Below are 19,328 nucleotides of genomic sequence, written 5' to 3'. Positions count from 1 at the left end.
AACAACATTGCAGCAGGAAGAAAATCTGTTGTCACAGAAGAGTATGTTCCGAGATGGCATCATATTACAAATAAATTAAGGAACACCAATTATTCATCCCAAACTCTCCGAGGTCCAATGCAGGGAGGGTTTCACGAAATGCAGGAGTATGTGCAAAAGAAATGCAATGAAGGCTTCCTCAATACTTGACGCATTAGCTGACAAATTGCACGAGACAGAGAGAATTGTTCCAATTGCATGCATTGCAGAATTCAAAACATGTACTGACTGGTGCGTGGTGGTGATTATGATTATGATGATGATGGCAGGGCCTACATTACAACACAAAACAATGCTAGCACGACGACCTCCCACAGCATCTGACAAAAATCTACTTTTTTAACACTATCACATAATCAATTTAAGAAAATAGCACCACTATTTGCTATTCTATTTGGACTAAGCTGATCAGACACTTTTATTTTGATATACATCACCTCTTGATGAGAAGGGCATTCGTAGTCTTCCTATAAGTTCTGACAATGAAAAGGACAGAATAATAGTAATGCTGAGTACACTAGCAGACTGAAGGAAGCTGCTCCATATGTGAGAAGAGAAACTACCTGCACGATTTCTCTTTAGATGTCAAGGAGAGGAATGGATGACAAATGGCCTGATGCTAGATCGGTGAATGTTACTTTGAACAAAATACCAGGCTCTTTGCATAACAGAAGGAAATGTTTGAACTTTATTCCTTCAGGGAACACTTCACCCAGGAAGTTAAGGATCTGGTATCAAAGAACAACCTACATCTGGTAATAATTCTTGGCGATATGACCTCACGACTTCAAGTAATGGATACTGTCCTGAATTGACCTTTTAATGCTCACTTGTGACAGATTTACAATGAGTGGCTTGTATAGGGCCCTAATTCATCTCTAATGAATATATAATGAATGGATTCAAAATGGCTCTGAGCACTATGGGACTTAACTTCTGAGATCATCAGTCCCCTAGAACTTAGAACTACTTAAACCTAACTAACCTAAGGACATCACACACATCCATGCTCGAGGCAGGATTCGAACCTGCGACCGTAGCGGTCGCGCGGTTCCAGACTGAAGCACCTAGAACTGCTCGGCCACACACGGCCGGCCTGAAAGGATTCGAAAATATTATTATTATTATTATTATTATTATTATTATTAAAACAGTGGTATCACATACTACTGGGTTAGGTTGTAAGTAAATATGGATGGAAGATAAAAATTTCTTTGTATCATTTATTTCTCGATACATTACCAAAATGTTGACAATAAATGGACTTAGTTTACAATAGCTATAATGTTAAATTTTTTAGGCCGACAGTTTACCAATAAAACAGTTTGCAATTTCGATCAGTCAGAATACGTAAAATATAAAATTTTCTAACAAAGCCTCTTTTTCTTTTAAAAATAAAATAAAATAGGATATGGGGGGGGGGGGGGGGTGTTATGTTAGTCAGGTAAATACAGTACATTATTGAGAGTATCTTTACGTAAAAGCCAGCAGGGCTGAAGTCAATTTCATGGTCTACTAACTCAATTACATATAGTCAACGGGCTGGCTGATCACTGCACTCAGCCATATCTAAGCCTGTCATTCTATAATGGTGTACTAAAAGTACAATGTATGTGTGTATTATCTCTAATTAAAATAGATCTGAAAATAAAATCTTATAGGCATATCACAATACAGGCATGGCACCAGACTTTTACTGATTTGTGACCTGGTCAAATGAGGTAATTTACCGTGGAACAGTCATATAAGTGTGTGTGTGTGTGTGTGTGTGTGTGTGTGTGTCATATTGTGTAACCTTTCACAACACTGTTCATTAGTTGGTTCAGGAAAGGAACACGGACGAAATGGTTTGAAAAAATATTCATTTCTCTGTTTTGGAGATTTTCTGTATGTTGGTTGACTTAATTCTATCGCTAAAGGTCACACACATGCTGACGGTAATTGGAAAAGTAGCCCAAAACCAATTCCACAGAAGTAAAATTTCTTATACAGCCTCCCACATTACTACCCTTGCAATGTCACCACATATGAACCAGGTGCAAATAAAAACATTTATTACGCATGATGACAGTCGAGCTTCAGATTTTCAATGCCATGTAACATTGTTATTTCTATCAAACAAGATCTTCTCCTTCCCACTGTAAAATTTTCTGCAATTTTATGAGGACCAACACTCAAAACAGATACTGAGGTCACCATATCTAATTCTGAAAGCAACACATGGACATTAAAGAGACGACTGTTGTAGGACAAATAAAAGAGATGTACTGTACTTATCAGGTACACATCAAAGCTTTATCAATCATATGTAGCCAACTATTTACATATATTTAGTCATCTTAAGCCAACTCTCTGCATAAACTTAAGTCTTTATTAGCTGATTTGATCTGATCATCACCGTAACAACTGTGTACTATTTCAGCTGACGTCTGAAGATGGTTTTAAAAAGATCGTAACAGAAAACAGCTGACAAAAGTGATTTTTCTTTACATCTAACTTTTACATTGAATACTTAATTCATTCTTCAGTTGTTGACAATTTCACACCTATTTGTTAAAATATGCAACACATACAACACAGACATCAGGTACTAAAAAGAAACTGAGTGATCTATTTCACCCGTCTCAGGTTACAAATTATGAGACTGCTCCTTTGACTTTAATGTCAATGACATGTCTCATTTTTCAAATCTCCATTGAGCAATGAAATGTTTAAGTTGGGTACAAATTAATCTTAAAAATATGACTTGCACCTATGAATGTTATCATCCAGTTCTTGGTCTGAACAGTGGCTGCTGTATATCAAATTCTTTTATTAAGTACTGAAAGAAAAAAAGAAATTATTATTTACATCAACTGATCAAAATTAATTAACAAAGATTAATATTAGCAAGGATCAAAGTTATTTCTGTTTGAGAATAAACTATTTCTGCTACCAAATTTTTTTTTAACATCATGTTTCTTGTGCTTAGCTTGGCAGCTTCTGACAATTTATCCATCTTCAGTAGTTGACACACTTACACTCATGTATTAGTTGAGACTTTTGCCCTTTTCAGAGTTTGGTCATGAAAAATAAGTACATAGGTGTGACTTACTTAGTTTCCAAGTAATACACTGAAAAACGAAAGAAACTGGTACACTTGCCTAATATTGTGTAGGGGCCCCCGTGAGCATGCAGAAGTGCTGCAACACGACATGGCATGGACTCTACTGAAGTGACACCACGAATCCTGCAGGACCGTACATAAATCCGTAAGAGTAGCTCTTTCCTGCAATGCGTCCCAGATATGCTCAATAATGTTCATGTCTGGGAAGTTTGGTGACCAGTGGAAGTGTTTAACTCAGAAGAGTTTTCTTGTAGCCACTCTGTAGCAATTCTGGATGTGTGGGGTGTCTTAGTGTCCTGCTTGAATTACCCAAGTCCATCGGAATGCACAATGGACATGAATGGATGTAGGCTATCGGACACAATGCTTATGTATGTGTCACCTGTCAGAGTCATATCTAGACATATCAGGGGTCCCATATCACTCACAGCACACACCCCACACCAGCTTGTGCAGTTCCCTGCTGACATGCAGAGCCCACGGACTTACGAGGTTGTCTTCACATCTATCCGCTCGATACAATTTGAAACGAGCCTTGTCTGACCAGGCAACATGCTTCCAATCAACAACAGTCCAATGTCGGTGTTGGCGGGCTCAGGCAAGGCGTAAAGCTTTGTGTTGTGCAGTCATCAAGGGTACACGAGTGGCCCTCCAGTTCTGAAAGCCCATATCAATGATTCAATGAATGGTTCACATGCTGAAATCTGTGGCAATTTGCAGAAGGGTTGCTCTTCTGTCACAACTGAACGACGCTCTTCAGTTGTTCTTGGTCTTGTTCTTGCTGGATTTTTTGTGGCCACAGTGATGTTGGAGATTTGATGTTTTACTGGATTCCTAATATTCTCGGTACACTTATGAAATGGTCATACGGAAAAATCCCCACTTCATCATTACCTCGGAGATGCTGTGCCCATGACTCATGCGCTAACTATAACACCATGTTCAAACTCACTTAAATATTGATAACCTGCAATTGTAGCTGCAGTAACCAATCTAACAATTGTGCCAGACACTTGTTGTCTTATATAGGCATTGCTGCCCGCAACACCGTATTCTGCTTGTTTACATATCTCTGTATTTGAACATGCTTGCCTGTACCAGTTTCTTTAGTACTCCAGTGTATAATAGTGTTCTCTTAATTTATGGGGTAGAGAGAGAGAGAGAGAGAGAGAGAGAGAGAGAGAGAGAGAGAGAGAGAGAGAGAGAGAGAGAGAGAGAGAGGGGGGGGGGGGGGGGGATTAGCAATTTGTTGAAATTATGGAAAACCTGAATCTTGATGGGGCAAATGGAAATTTGAACTGCCACCCTTTTGAAAATAAGAGTATTGTGATTCATGACTGCAACACACTATCGTGTTTTTTTTTCATAGAGATACATATATAAATGACCTAGTAAAAATTATAATTATGCTTAACACAATACATCACACTAAAGCAACTATCAGCAGACATGGTTTAGGGTCAATGAGAAATAACTTAATATTCTAACAGCAATTCAAAATCTTCCACAACCATTACAAAGTAAGTAGAGTTAAGACATGACACTGATAGCAGCAGCTGCAAGAGTATGAGGATGAGGAGTAGGAGAAGTAATTAACAAAGGGGATTTCTCAAGCCTTGTCCACATGTATATCAAGTTCCTTTCACAATAAAGTAACATACACCACCTCAATGTGCTATATTAATTTCATTTCACACTCGTTAATAGATAGTACTATTATGACACAAAAGGTAAAAGAAGTTGAAGAAAATGAGAAGATTGTGACATTAAAAAAGAACATTACAACAAAGAGATGGCAGAGAAAAAGATGCATGTGAGTAGTAGCAAATGAAGGTGACAATCAAAAGGAATCTGCAATAATTATTTGGACAGAAATAGTAAACTAAAGGGAGGTTGTGAAATGCAAGCAAATAAAGAGAAATTTGTACTTTTTAAATGAGAGACTAGTTAAGAAAAATCACACTAGTTCAGGTGCCACTGGCTGCTAGGTTGAGTGGGCGTTGGTTGGTTGGTTTTGGGGTTTGAGGGGGGCTAAACATTGAGGTCATCAGTCCCCAGTTCCAAACAGACATACTTGTAAAAGGCCTATACAGTAAAAGCGTAACCTCTGCACCCACAGGGAGGGAACACCAAAGGGCACAGAGCTAAAATGAACACCGCAGTAACACAAAATAGAGGACACTTAAAAGGAGCAGAGCAAATGGTTGACTACAAATGAAGAACCTCTAGCTGAAAAGCATTGATAGAGGTATCAACACAACTTGTTACCATAAAAGACACTATTTTGGTATCCACGTCACAATTAAAAGTCGCTGGAGTGGGTGTAGCCTGAGAAATCATGCAAGAGCGCCCACATTAGAGCGAGAGATAAAACCCAGCTGCACAGGTAAAACGTAAAACTGAGTCAGCTATAGAGGCATCGTCACCGAGAATTAAAGGAAGTGCAGCTGGTAAATTAATGGACTGCCGCAAGGGGGCAGTCCATCAGAAGATGGACCACTGTCAGCCCTGCATCACAGCGACACTTGGGCGGGTTCTCACGACAAAGGAGAAAGCTGTGGGTCAACTGCGTATGTCCAATTCGGAGACGGTATGTCCAATTCGGAGACGGCAGAGAACAACTGAGTCCCTACGCGTGCCCCTCAAGGATGAGTTCCATACGGTCGTGGATGACTTGACCATGCGGAGCTTATTTGGCGTGTACAAGACAGACCATTCAGAGCTCCAGACATCGCGGACATTGCGATGCAGGGCCGACCGGAGGTCTCTTTCCATGAGACCAAGCTCCAGGGGTGGCGAAGTGGTGGCCTGCTTGACCAACCAATCGACACGTTCGTTTTCTGGAATGCCGAATTGGCCCAGGGTCCACACAAACGTCGCTGAACAACCACACTCAGCGAGAGCAAAAACAGCATCTTGAATACCGCGCACCCAAGGGTCCTGAGAAAAGCACTGGTCGAGTGCTTGCAATCCACTCAGGGAGTCACTGCATATGACAAATGACTCCCCAGGGCAGGAGGAAAGGTGATGAAGTGCACAATAAAGAGCAACCAGCTCCACAGTGAAAGCACTGCTCCCACAAGGCAGGAAAGGCTGCTCAACGTAGTCGCCGTGGATGAAAGAAAACCCAGTGCGTCCATCGACCACAGAACCATCGGTGCAGACTACATCTGCATCGCGAAACGAGGCAAGAAGAGCCAGGAATTGTTGAAGACTGGCAGGTGGAACAGAGGACTTGGAGTCGCAGGACAAATCCAAGCAAAGCCGCAAGTGAGGGAGGGACCAAGGAGGGGCAGAAGAAGAGGGCTGGAAGGATGGAGGAAGGGGGAGAGGACTCTAGTGACGAGAGAAGGGAACGAACGCAAACCGCGATCGGGAGACCCGACCTAGGCCGTCATCGTGGGGAGGGGAGTGCAGAATATGGAAAAAGGAACCTACGATTTGGGTGGTCGGGCGAGGCATGGATGTGGGCAATGTATGATGCAAGCTACTGTTGTCGGTGGAATCTTAGGGGATGGATTCCAGCTTCTGCAAGAAGGCTAGTCACTGGACTAGTGCGGAAGGCACCTGTCGCCAGTCTGACGCCACAATGGAGAATCGGATCGATGATCTACAACGTTGAAGGCGCTGCTGAGTCGTACACCACACTCCTGTAATCGGGACGGGACTGGACTAGGGTCTTATAGAGCTGTAGGAGGGTTGTTCGTGTAGCCCCCCAAACGGTGTGGCTGAGGCAGCACCATTGTTTTAGCTCACAATGATGAGGTGTTCAAGTGAGCTGAGCATCAAACAGCATGCCGAGGAAGCGATGCGTCTCCTCAATATGAAGGAGTTCATTGGGAAGGTAGAGCTCTGGATGGAGGTGGACCGTTTGACAACGACAGAAATGCATCACTCGGGTGTTAGAGGCTGAGAACTGAAAACCATGGTTGGATGCCCAAAAAATGTGCCTTACGGATAGCTCCTTGCAGCTGCCGTTCAGTGACACTGATGCTTGGGGAACTGTAATAATGACAAAAGTCATCGGCATATAGAGAGGAACAGACCGATGAGCCCACCGCAGCCGCAAGATCATTAATCGCCGCCAAAAAGTGGGGAACACTGAGAACTGAGCCCTGCGGGACACCGTTCTCCTGAATATGAGCAGAGATAAAATAAGTGCCAACTCTAACCCGAAAGGAGTGATTGGAGAGAGAATTCCGTAGAAAAATCTGAAGCAGGCCCCGTAAGCCCCATTTGTGCAGCGTAGCAAGGATATGATGGTGCCAGGTGGTATCGTACACCTTCCGAAAATCAAAGAGAACAGCAACTAGATGTTCTCGCTGAGTAAAAGCTGTATGAATAGTCAACTCTAGCGAGACTAAATTTTCAATCGCTGAGCGGCCCTGACGGAAGCCCCCTGGGCTAGGAGGCCCCGAGCTTCGAGGATCCACATGAGCCGCCGACTCGCCATCCGTTCCAGGAGTTTTCACATAACGTTGGTAAGGCTGATAGGGTGATAGCTATCAACCACCAGCAAATCTGCATCAGGTTTCAGCACCAGGATGATAATGCTATCCTGCCAACGAGTTGGGAAAATGCCCTCCATCCAGATGCGATTAAACAGGACGAGTAATTCACCCTGACAGTGTGCCGAGAGATGGCGAAGAAACTGGTTGTGAATTTGGTCTGGACCTGGAGAGGTATCAAGGCAAGCTGTAAGGGCACTTTGGAAACGACAACTGCGTATGCTCAGCCTGCTCTTTAATGGCACGGAATTCTGCACTGTAGCCTGCTGTCAGGGAAATATGAGTGAAGTACTCTGCCAGATGTTCGGCGATGGCGATTGGGTCAGTACAAAGTGAACCCCAAAGAGGAAGGCAAGGGACAGACGCACGAGGGTGAAAGCCAAAAATGCGCCGAACCCGCAACCACAACTGAGATGGGGAGGTGTGAGAACCTAAGGTGGCAACATATCGTTCGCAGCAGTCCTGTTTGCTCCGTCGGATTAACCGCCGAGCCCGAGCCCGCAGCTGTTTAAAGGCAAGAAATTCTCTAGGGAAGGATGACGCCAGTGTCGTTGTAGGGCTCGCCGGCGGTTCTGGATAGCTTCTGCAATCTCTGGTGTCCACCAAGGGACCGACTTACACCTTAGGGTACTTGAAGAACAGGGGACAGTTGCCTCGGCAGCAGAGACAATGGCCATAGTGACCTCGTCCACTGCCAAATCAATGTCACCAGGAAGCGGAGCAATGGCCATAGTAGCTGAGGTGTAGGCTGCCTAATCAGCTCCACGAAGAGACCATCGTGGCAGCTGGTTGGGATTGAAGAAGAGAAACCAGGATAGGAAAGTGGTCGCTACCACAGAGGTCGTCGTGAACCCTCCAACTGAGGTATGGAATAAGACCAGGGCTACTAAGAGAGAGGTCAACAGCCGAGTATGTGCCACGAGTCAAGCTAAAATATGTGGGAGCACCGGTATTAAGGAGGCAAATGTCCTGTTGTGCCAAGAGAGCCTCAACGTTCCTACCTTGGCCCGAGATCTGGGCCCCACCCCATAAAGGGTGATGCGCATAAAGTCCCCCAAAAGAAGGAATGGCGAGGGGAGCTGGGCGAACAAGGCAGCTAGGTCGGCAAGAGGGACAACCTTATCCGGGGGAAGGTAGAGGGAACAGATGGTAAGCTCCATTCCTGCCCGGATTCGAACAGCCACAGCATTGAGAGCTGTGTGAAGTGGCACTGGGGCACTAGGAACAGTGGCAAGAACACACACACAGACACCGCCAGACACCCTGTCGTATTCTACGCGGTTCTTATAGTAACCTCGGGAGCCACAGAGGGAGGGGGTCCGCGAGCAGGATACCAGGTTTCCTGTAGGGCCAGACAAGTGGCAGGGAAGCGGCACAAAAGCTGTTTCAACTCAGCAAGGTGGTGGAAAAAAACCATGGCAATTCCACTGAAGGATAATGGTATCCGACTGTGAAGACATGAAAGAACCGGAGAGGGAGGGGGGGGGGGGGTGGTATAGGTTAGGCCTTAAAAGTGCTCGCCGCCACCGATTACGAAGTAGCCTGATCAACTTCCATAGGAGCTGCGGGTCGAGCAACATCTAACTCCTGAGTGGACACTAGATGCTCCACATCATATTCAGGTGCTGCGGTGAACTCCTTTTCTGTCCTTCTCCATTTGATTTTTCTTCTTTTTGGTAGGGTCCCGTTTGTCCTTCGGTTTATCATGCTGGGTGGGCTTTTCCGACCAAGCCTCATGGTCCGAGGAAGACCTGGAAGACCTACAGCCCTAAGGTGGTGGCAAAGGGCACCAAGCAATCCCTTCCGCGCGAGGGGAGCCGGAGGAGGCGGGCACTTCTCCGGCTGAGAGGTGGGGACTGAAGTCCCCAAAGAAGGAGGGGTTGTTACTCCCGATGTTGATAACAGGGGAGCAACGGAACAGGGTGTTCCCCCAACTACCTGGGTGGCGGAATAGATGGCCGGGCTGGAGGGCCCACAAAAAGTGGCTGACCTCGGGGGCTCGTCGCCAGGGATGGCGACATCAAAGGTGCTGCAGCAAACGTCGACGAAATGCATACAGGGTGAAGTTGGTCATACTTGCGTTTGGCCTCTGTGTAAGTGAGGCTGTCCAAGGTCTTATACTCCATAATCTTCCGTTCTTTTTGATAAACCAAGCAGTCTGATGAGCAAGGTGACTGTTTCTGTCCGCAGTTGACACAAACAGGGGGCAGCGAACACGGGACGTTTGGGTGGGAGGCACGTCCACAGTCCCAACAGGTAGGGTTGGCGTCACATCTCGATGACATGTGCCCAAACCTCCAGCACTTAAAGCAGCTCATGGGAGGAGGGATGTAAGGCTTAACATCACATCGATATATCATCACTTTGTCCGCCCCGGTAGCTGAGTGATCAGCGTGACAGACTGTCAATCCCAGGGGCCCGGGTTCAATTCCCGGCTGGGTCGGAGATTTTCTCCGCTCAGGGACTGGGTGTTGTGTTGTCCTAATCATCATCAATTCATCCCCATTGACGCGCAGGTCGCCGAAGTGGCGTCAAATCAAAAGACCTGCACCAGCCAAACGGTCTACCCGACGGGAGGCCCTAGCCACACGACATTTCCATTTCCATCATCACTTTGACCTTCTCGGGCAGGGTGTCTCCCTCGAAAGCCAAGATGAAAGCACTGGTGGCGACCATACTATCTTTAGGTCCCCTGAAGACACGTACAAAGTGGACACCGCGGCGATCTAGATTTGCACGGAGCTCGTTGTCAGACTGCAACAACAGGTCATGTTGAAAAATAAGGCTCTGAACCCTATTGAGGCTCTTATGAGGCGTAATGGAGACTGCAACATCACCGAGCTTGTCACAAGCAAGCAATGCCAGTGACTGTGCTGGGGATGCTGTCTGTATGAGGACTGCTCCAGACCTCGTTTTAGACATGCCCTCAACTTCTCCAAACTTGTCCTCTAAATTTACCACACAAAACTGAGGCTTTGTGGTCAGAAATGGGTCCCCATCTGTTCGGCTGCAAACCAGAAATCGAGGAGAATATGTCTCACCAGGTAATTTAGACCACCGTTCCTCCCCTGGTGTGGACAGGGAAGGGAACGATTGGGGGCTCATACTGTAAAGCATTGAACTTTCCTCTCGTAGAGACTCGTGCTTGCACACTATTCGTATTTCGTTTCATGGTGGTCCCACGAGCAGCTAGAGGAAGGAAGGTACACCCAGACAGAGCCCTGCTTGCCTGGGTAGGCCTAATACAACCGGGGTCTGGCAAGTTCCCCAGAAGTCGCCTGCTAGCAACTGTTCTACCTCAACAGCCATGCGTCTCCTCAGCGCGCAGCACACATTGAGATTGAGGTTTTTTTTTTAATAGAGGTTTATACCATCCTCGTGACCCAGGCAGTTAAGCCAACATCCCCGGGCTCTGTACCGTACAACGTTCCACCGTTGCGCCTTACGGTGGTCGTTGAAGCACGCTCAAAGCTTATGGTATTGAGGACTGGTGGCGCTTCCCAGTCCCCAGCTCAGGGACCCCAAGGTCGCCAAGCCCGTACCCAGCAAATAAATGCTGAGCCCCCTGAGGGGAATGATGATAAGAATGTAGATGTTAAATTAGAGATTTCAGGGTGCACATGGCATTGTAAGTAGAAGATTAAAAATACACACGAAAAATCATAAAAATGAAGTACTGTAAGCTAATGGCTCTACTTGTTCTATTGTATGGCAGTGAAGCACGGGTTATGAAAAGAGGAGTATAGCGACAGTCAGGGTGCTGAAATGAAAATTTCGAAACAGTCAAAGGTTGCAATGAGTTACAGGATTCATAATGTCAACAAGACAAATTGTGAATATTTTTGCAGTAAATGACAATAGAAAAACATACACAAAACCGGAAGGAACATCTAGAATGAACAAAAAAAAAAAAAAACAACAACAACAACGAGGTTTCTAAAAATGGCCTTACAACACAATCCCACAGGAACGACGGACATAGGCTGTCCACTTTGAAAAGATGGAACTAATTCTTCCGTAACTTTTTTGGGTTGTCCTGCACTAAAGTTCTGCTTTTATTTGCTCACCTCATGAGAACATATAGTGAATGAACTAGTGTAACTCATTATAGTCATTAATGTTAATGTCAATGGCACTGACTGGGAAGAGGCAGGAAGTGCAAGATATAGTAGTAACTGTACCACATCGTGCTTGCAAACACTGCAAATATGCAAGAGAGTTCAGGTGGGTGGTGGCAGATAAGCACGTCTTACACGTGGCTCCCAAGAGGCACCCAAGCAGCTGAATTATCAGGCAAGATAGCACTGGTTAACATTTCAAACACTGCATGGTTGGTAGAACGTACATTTTCAAATTGCAGCAGTAAACCATTACTTTTACATTATCATTTAATACGTCCCTTCAAAAACTGAAAAAAAAGGGCAAGTGTCTATTCTGATGTCTTTGGTCCCATTACGCACGAGGGACAAACTGGAGACCCTGATATTGCATACAGTTATTTATTAATTATTTACACGTCAAGCTCAGTAGGACCAAATTGAGGAGCAAATCTCCAAGGTCATGGAATGTGTCATCATGTGAAATTAGAACATAAAAGTAATAACAGATAAAAATAAATGCTTATGAACCCGAAAAAAGTCAGTCCATAAGTTTAAGTAAACACAATCAACAATACAACAAGAATCAGCTTAATTTTTCAAGGAACTCCTCGACAGAATAGAAGGAGTGACTCACGAGGAAACTCTTCAGTTTCGACTTTAAAGCGCGTGGATCACTGCTAAGATTCTTGAATTCGAGTGGTAGCTTACTGAAAATGGATGCAGCAGTATACTGCACACCTTTCTGCACAAGAGTTAAGGAAGTCGGATCCAATTGCAGGTTTGATTTCTGCCAAGCATTAACTGAGTGAAAGGGGCTTATTCTTGGGAATAAGCTAGTATTGTTAACAAGAAATGACAGTATATTGAGAGGGCAATGTCAAAATACCCTGATTCGTGAACAAGGGTTGACAATAGGTTCATGAACTTACACCACTTATTGCCCGAACCGCCCGTTTCTGAGCCCAAAATATCATTTTAGAATGGGAAGAGTTACCCCAAAATATAACACCATATGACATAAGCGAATGTAAATAAGCAAAGTAGACCAATTTTTGCACTGAATGATCACTCACTTCAGACACCGTTCAAATGATGAAAATGGCAGCATTAAGTCTTTGAAGAAGATCCTGAACATAGGCTTTCCATGACAGCTTACTGTATAGCTGAACACCTAGAAATTTGAACTGTTCAGTTTCACTAATCATATGCCCATTCTGTGAAATTAAAACGTCAGGTTTTGTTAAATTGTGTGTTGGAAACTGTAAAAACTGAATCTTATTGTGATTTAGCGTTAGTCTGCAATGTGAGGTTACAACAGAAAATTGCACCCTGGATCATTTTGAGAAACTTCTGAGGAGTGATGGCGCACCAAATGTCACTGGGCTTCCCAGGTGGAGCAGCTTTAAATTTTGCTGAACCGATTTTATGTTCTGAATTTTTCCTCCATTTGTTAAATGCACTCTAACAATATATTCTCTCTCCAGTGAAACTAATGGGGTCTTGTAGCCATCAGATTGAGAAAGTTTTATCATATCTGTTGTGGATTATTTGCCATGGTGCTCTCCCTGTGGGCGTACCCCACACCCACGACAGCTGCCTGCCATGGTTAGTTTTTCCCATGCTCTACACTCCACAAGCACACACTCCTTGGCATGCTTGTGGAGTTTTCAGCTCAGGCACCAGCACTATATTCCCTGCACTGCCAGGGTGCTACAACTCTAGGTTACCTGGCATCATCACTGTTTTTAAACTCCAACATGCCACAGGGGCCAAACTATATATTTCCGAACAGGGGTTCCTCTTCAAGAGTAAGCAATTTCCCATTCTGCACAACATGCTAAGCATTGTTGGTATTTATTATACAAGGTGCAACCATGAAGTAAGTCCCACCCCCCCTTTTTTTTTAACACAGACAACATCATTACATGAAAAGCTTTATTGGCAATAGGCACAAAACCCTGAATTCCAGTCACCACCTTCTCAAAAATATCATCTACTACTACAGATATGTAGATGATACCATCATTTTAATCAAAGACACTAAAGATGACATCAGTGAGTTGAACCAGTTATTCGACAGTGAAAACATAAAATTCACAGTTGAACACCAAACAGATGACACTACAACACCTATTACAATCCACAGCTCCTCTTGTCACTCCACAGCCCACAAAATGGCAACATTCCAGTACATGATCAATAAAGCTATCCAATTACCATTATCTGAAGACAAATGTGAACAAGAAACTGAAATAATAAAACAAACTGCTATTGCAAATGGTTATAACAGCTCCACAGTAGACACCCTAAAACACTCACTCAATGATGGCAAAGCAATCACAACACAAAAAACAAAAAGAATGTTACATCATCTATACAATCCACTTTCTTGTAATATTCATATAAGATTGCCAATGTCTTCAAATGAAAAGGCATAAGCATATCCTTTACCACAGACAAGATTGGACAGAAGTTACCTCACATCAGCAGCACACAAAACACACTTCAACACACAGCTGTGGGCAAAATTAAATGTTTGGACTGTGTCTGCTTCTACATAGGCCAAACATGCAGATCATTTGAGGTTGGATTCGAAGAACACATGGCAGCACTAAAAACACAAAAAATACCACACATCAGCAATAGCCACCCACGTGCATGAAACAGAACACCATGTTAACAACAGGGGGCAACAAAACACCATGTTAACAACACAAGTATCAGCATCCTACACATGCCAAAAGGCAGAAAACTAGACATCCTTGAAAAACTCCAAACATACAAACACCAAACAATCCATCTTAAATGACAAAAATGGCAATATTTACAATAGTATCATCTCTGTTTCAGCAACAGCGCGCGTGTGCGTGTGCGCACACGCACACACACACCCCTTAGTGTTAACCAATAAATATTTTGGATATGAATATAATAGAGGGAAAAATTCCACATAGGAAAAATATATATAAAAACAAAGATGCTGTAACTTAGCAAACGAAAGCGTTGGTATGTTGATAGAGACACTAAAAACACACAAACACACACAAATTTCAAGCTTTCGCAACCCAAGGTTGCTTCATCAGTAAAGAGGGAAGGAGAGCGAAAGATGAAAGGATGTAGGTTTTAAGGGAGAGTGTAAGGAGTCATTCCAATCCCGGGAGCGGAAAGACTTACCTTAGGGGGAAAAAGGGACAGGTATACACTCGCATGCACACACACACATATCCATCCGCACATATACATACACAGGCAGACATTGTAAATTCAAAGAGATTGGGCAGAGTTGTCAGTCGAGGTGGAAGTACAGAGGCAAAGATGATGTTGAATGACAGGTGAGGTACGAGGGGTGGCAATTTGAAATTAGCGGAGGTTGAGGCCTGGTGGGTAACGGGAAGAGAGAATATACTGAAGGGCAAGTTCCCATCTCCGGAGTTCTGATAGGTTGGTGTCAGTGGGAAGTATCCAGATAACCCGGACGGTGTAACACTGTGCCAAGATGTGCTGGCCGTGCACCAAGGCACGGTAATGATCCTCATTACCAACAAACACTGTCTGCCAGTGTCCGTTCATGCGAATGGACAGTTTGTTGCTGGTCATTCCCGAAGGCTTCATAGTGTAGGCATGTCAGTTGGTAAATCACGTGGGTGCTTTCATACGTGGCTCTGCCTTTGATCGTGTACATCTTCCGGATTACAGGACTGGAGTAGGTGGTGGTGGGAGGGTGCATGGGACAGGTCTTACACCAGGGACGGTTACAAGGGTAGGAGCCAGAGGGTAGGGAAGGTGGTTTGGGGATTTCATAGGGATGAACCAAGAGGTTCATCCTAGGCTTCGTAACCTCTTGGTGACACAGTACTGCAACAGTTTCATTCAGATCAGAAGTCAGTCTTTAACGTCTCTACTGGATGAAATATTTAGCTGCCAGATCTGACTATAACGTATAAAGGCAAGTAATAATGGAATGTTTGAAAATATAATGAAGTTGCAGTTTGGAAATGAGACGGTCAAATTTGTTTTGGGGTAAAGTTAAGATGAGAAAAATGCAAATCTTTTATCAAAGGATAGAGTATGAAACAATACCTGCCAATCGTCCATTGTAATATCAATTATGAGTTGTTTCCTGGTGATGCCAGTTTTCTCTCTCCTGGCTATCTCAGATGAGCTCACTGGTACAAGGACTGGAACATTGTTTTCATCTGAAAAGAGAGACACCAATTTCTTCTGAAATGTTAATTGCTTTCATTAGAAGATTAACTACTGATGCAGACACTAAAATAATATTTTAATTTTTCTACAACACAACATCCTAAGCATCCATACTAAGGTATTTCAAAATAGCAGTGCACTTCAATAAAAAATTATACTAACAAAATTACAAAAGAAATGCTGTCATGTAAATGTCACTTAACTCAAAAGATGACTGAAGACAGCACAACCAACACATATAATTTGGCAACTTCATAAAAGAGTAAACAGTTACAAAAAAGTTTACAATCATCCTGTGGGGTGACATCATTGACATGACAATGTTTTGAATTGTCACGAGTAGTGGGAAGGATAGAAAATAAACAAATGTTCACATTAAAGTTCTGATACTGAATTTCTCAAATACTAGGAAATCCTACCTAAAGTCAGAAGCACCACACCATCTCTCACTAAAAATGATACATGAAACATGTTTTCAACTGTTCTTGAAAATGACTTGGGGTCTACAACAAAATGGAAATAGGATACTGGTTTCTTGCTTTTACCACTTTCAGCATGAAGAACCTTTATCATACGCTGGAGCACTTTTTGAATTTCAGTCTCTTCCTTCTCTAAAGTTGTGACCTATGGAATCAACAAGAAAAAGGAACAGTTAAAACTTTCTTAGACATTACAGAAAGGCAAATGATACAATGTAACACAGTTTGACACAAACTAGCCACTACGAATAAAACATTACTGAAGTATTAATTCTACAATGAATTTCACAAAGCATTTCCTCTGAAAATGAAAATAATGAAAGCTAATTTACACGTACTTTCACTGTTTACCACAGACACTATTCACGAACAGCCTCAGCATTTAATTGCTGTAATTACCTACAGTGGTGCACCATTGTGGATTCAGCCCTTAGCAACTGGGGAACAAACTAACAACTAGAGAGCACATCCACCTACAAACCTTATAAGAACCCATTCCAGAAATCCATCAGGATCTCCAGTCACTACTCAAATCCTTAGGCCCATCCAGGACATACCCCTGGAGTCTACTGCTCTGTTCACTCCTATCACTCCCCCGCACTCCCACCTTCTACATGCTTCCTAAAGTCCATAAACCCTACCACCCAGTATGCTCATCGTGGCCGGTTAATGTACCCCCACTAAGAGAAGCTCTGCTCTCATAGACCAACACCTTCAACCTATTACCTGGACCTACCCTCCTATATAAAAGATACCAACCATTTCCTCACCGGCTCTCCACAGCTCCTGTACTTTTACCACATGGTGCCCTGCTCATCACAACTGATGTCATCTCCCTTTACACTAACACCCCTAATGCCCATGGCCTTACCACTATTGAACACTACCTTTCCCAACGCCTGAGATTCCAAACCAACAACCACCTTCCTACTCGTCATGACCAACTATATCCTCACTCACAATTACTTCTCCTTTGAAGGCATTACCTACAAACAAATCCGGGGTATGGCTACGGGTGCCAGCATGGCACCATCCTATGCCAACCTATTCCTGGGCCATCTAGAGGAATCTTCCTGAAACATATAGAATACTAAACCCCTTATCTGGTTCAGATTCATTGATGACATTTTTGCCATTTGGACTGAGGGTGAGTACACCCTATCCACATTCCTCCAGAACCTCAACAAGTTCTCCCCCATTTGCTTCACCTGGTCCTACTCAACCCAACAAGCCACCTTCCTACATCACTACCTCCATACAGCCTAGCCACCAAAGGTCGTCGCGTCTGCAGTGACATGCGATCCCCCTCTAAATATACCGATGGTCTCACTGAAGCCCTCACAAACTGTAATTATCCTGCCAACCTTGTACAAAAACAAATCTCCTCTGCCTTATCTTTCCAGTCTCCCATCATCCGACAAAGTCCCGCCACAGAGGAGCATATTCCCCTGATAACTTAGGGGTATGGAGCAACTTAATTACATTCTCCAACAGGGTTTCTTGTCCTGCCCTGAAATGAGTAATGTCCTGCACCCTATCCTTCTCACCCCTCCCCCAGTGGTACTCTATGTCCACCGAACCTACACAATATACTTGTCCATCCCTACACAACCCCTGCTCCCAACCCCCTTACCTCCTTGACCATACCCCTGCAATAGACCTAGATTCAAGACCTGTCATACATCCTCCTCCTACCACCACCACCACCACCACCACCACCACTACCTACTCCAATTAGTCATAAACATCACCTATCCCATCAGAAGCAAGGCTACCTGGGAAACCAGTCATGTGATCTAAAAGCTAAGCTGCAACCACTGTGCTGCATTCTACGGGGGCATGATAACCAACAAGCTGTCTGTCCGCATGAATGGCCAGTGACAAACTGTGGCCAAGAAACAAGAGGACCACCCTGTTGCTGAGCACACTGCCAAACATGACATCCTTTATTTCAATGATTGCTTCACAGCCTGTTCCTACATGGATCCTTCCCACCAACACCAGCTCTTATGAGTTGCACAGATGGGGACTTTCCCTGCACTATATCCTACATTCCCACAACCCTCCTGACCTCAACCTTCGTTAGTCATTGTCCTCTCCCATCCAGCCGCTTCTCTGTTCCCATTCCAGCACTACACAGCTCTCATTCCCCCATCGCACCCAGTCTTTTTACTTCTCTCCTTTTCTGCTATCCCCCTCCCTACCTCTCCTCCGCCCTCCGTCTAACCTCCTGACTGCACGTAGCTGCCCTACCATCTTTCCACCTCGTCCCTGCGTGCTCGCCAACAACAAGTCACTGTCCGCCATCCCTACCCTACTATCCTTCCCCCTCCCCGCCCAACCTCCTCCTTACTCCCACCCAGTCACCACTCCCATCATGGACTGCTGCTGCTGCTCGCAGTGTGGCCTCAGTTGCCTGAGACTGCAGAGTGTGTGTGTGTCTATTATTTCGATGAAGAACTTACAGCCGAAAACTATTGTGTGTGTGTGTGTGTGTGTGTGTGTGTGTGTGTGTGTATTATTTTGATGAAGAACTTATGGCTGAAAGCTATATTTGTGACAGTCTTTTTGATGTGCCTATCTGTGACTCCGTCCTCTATATGGTGCGTAGCAACTTTCGTTTTCACAATCATTAAATATTTATTTATATATGTAGGCCATTTAAAGAACTTACACACTGTTCAACTATCTCCAAAGTAGGTCAAAGATAACAGGTGCTTGTTACAAGTAAATAGAAGAGTAGTAACGACAGAAGAAGCATTTATGGCCAAAAAATTGCAACAAATTCACACATTAATGAGAGAATACATAAATCCAATGCAGAACTAATTGTATGGGATTCATTTCTCTAGGTAGCCTGGAGAATCTGTCTGGAAGCAATAGTAATTTA

The 19,328-nt window shown here is 44.0% G+C and overlaps 1 protein-coding gene across 1 annotated transcript in view; it reads right to left on the bottom strand.

The window, feature by feature from the left end:
• Nucleotides 1–2,284: 2,284 nt before the first annotated feature.
• LOC124619506 (EP300-interacting inhibitor of differentiation 3) overlaps nt 2,285–19,328 on the bottom strand; it is a 101,560-nt gene continuing 84,516 nt past the window's right edge. Inside the window, exons 5-7 of the mRNA XM_047145952.1 lie at nt 16,379–16,583; nt 15,834–15,949; nt 2,285–2,860 (exon numbers count right to left, since the gene is read on the bottom strand). Coding sequence (XP_047001908.1) covers nt 2,804–2,860; nt 15,834–15,949; nt 16,379–16,583 — 378 coding nt within the window. The 3' untranslated portion in view covers nt 2,285–2,803. The remainder of the gene's footprint in view (nt 2,861–15,833; nt 15,950–16,378; nt 16,584–19,328) is intronic.

This window comes from Schistocerca americana, chromosome 6 (assembly GCF_021461395.2).
Source record: "Schistocerca americana isolate TAMUIC-IGC-003095 chromosome 6, iqSchAmer2.1, whole genome shotgun sequence".
In the NCBI taxonomy this organism is placed as follows: Eukaryota; Metazoa; Arthropoda; class Insecta; order Orthoptera; family Acrididae; genus Schistocerca; species Schistocerca americana.
This window is presented reverse-complemented; position numbering and strand designations above follow the sequence as displayed.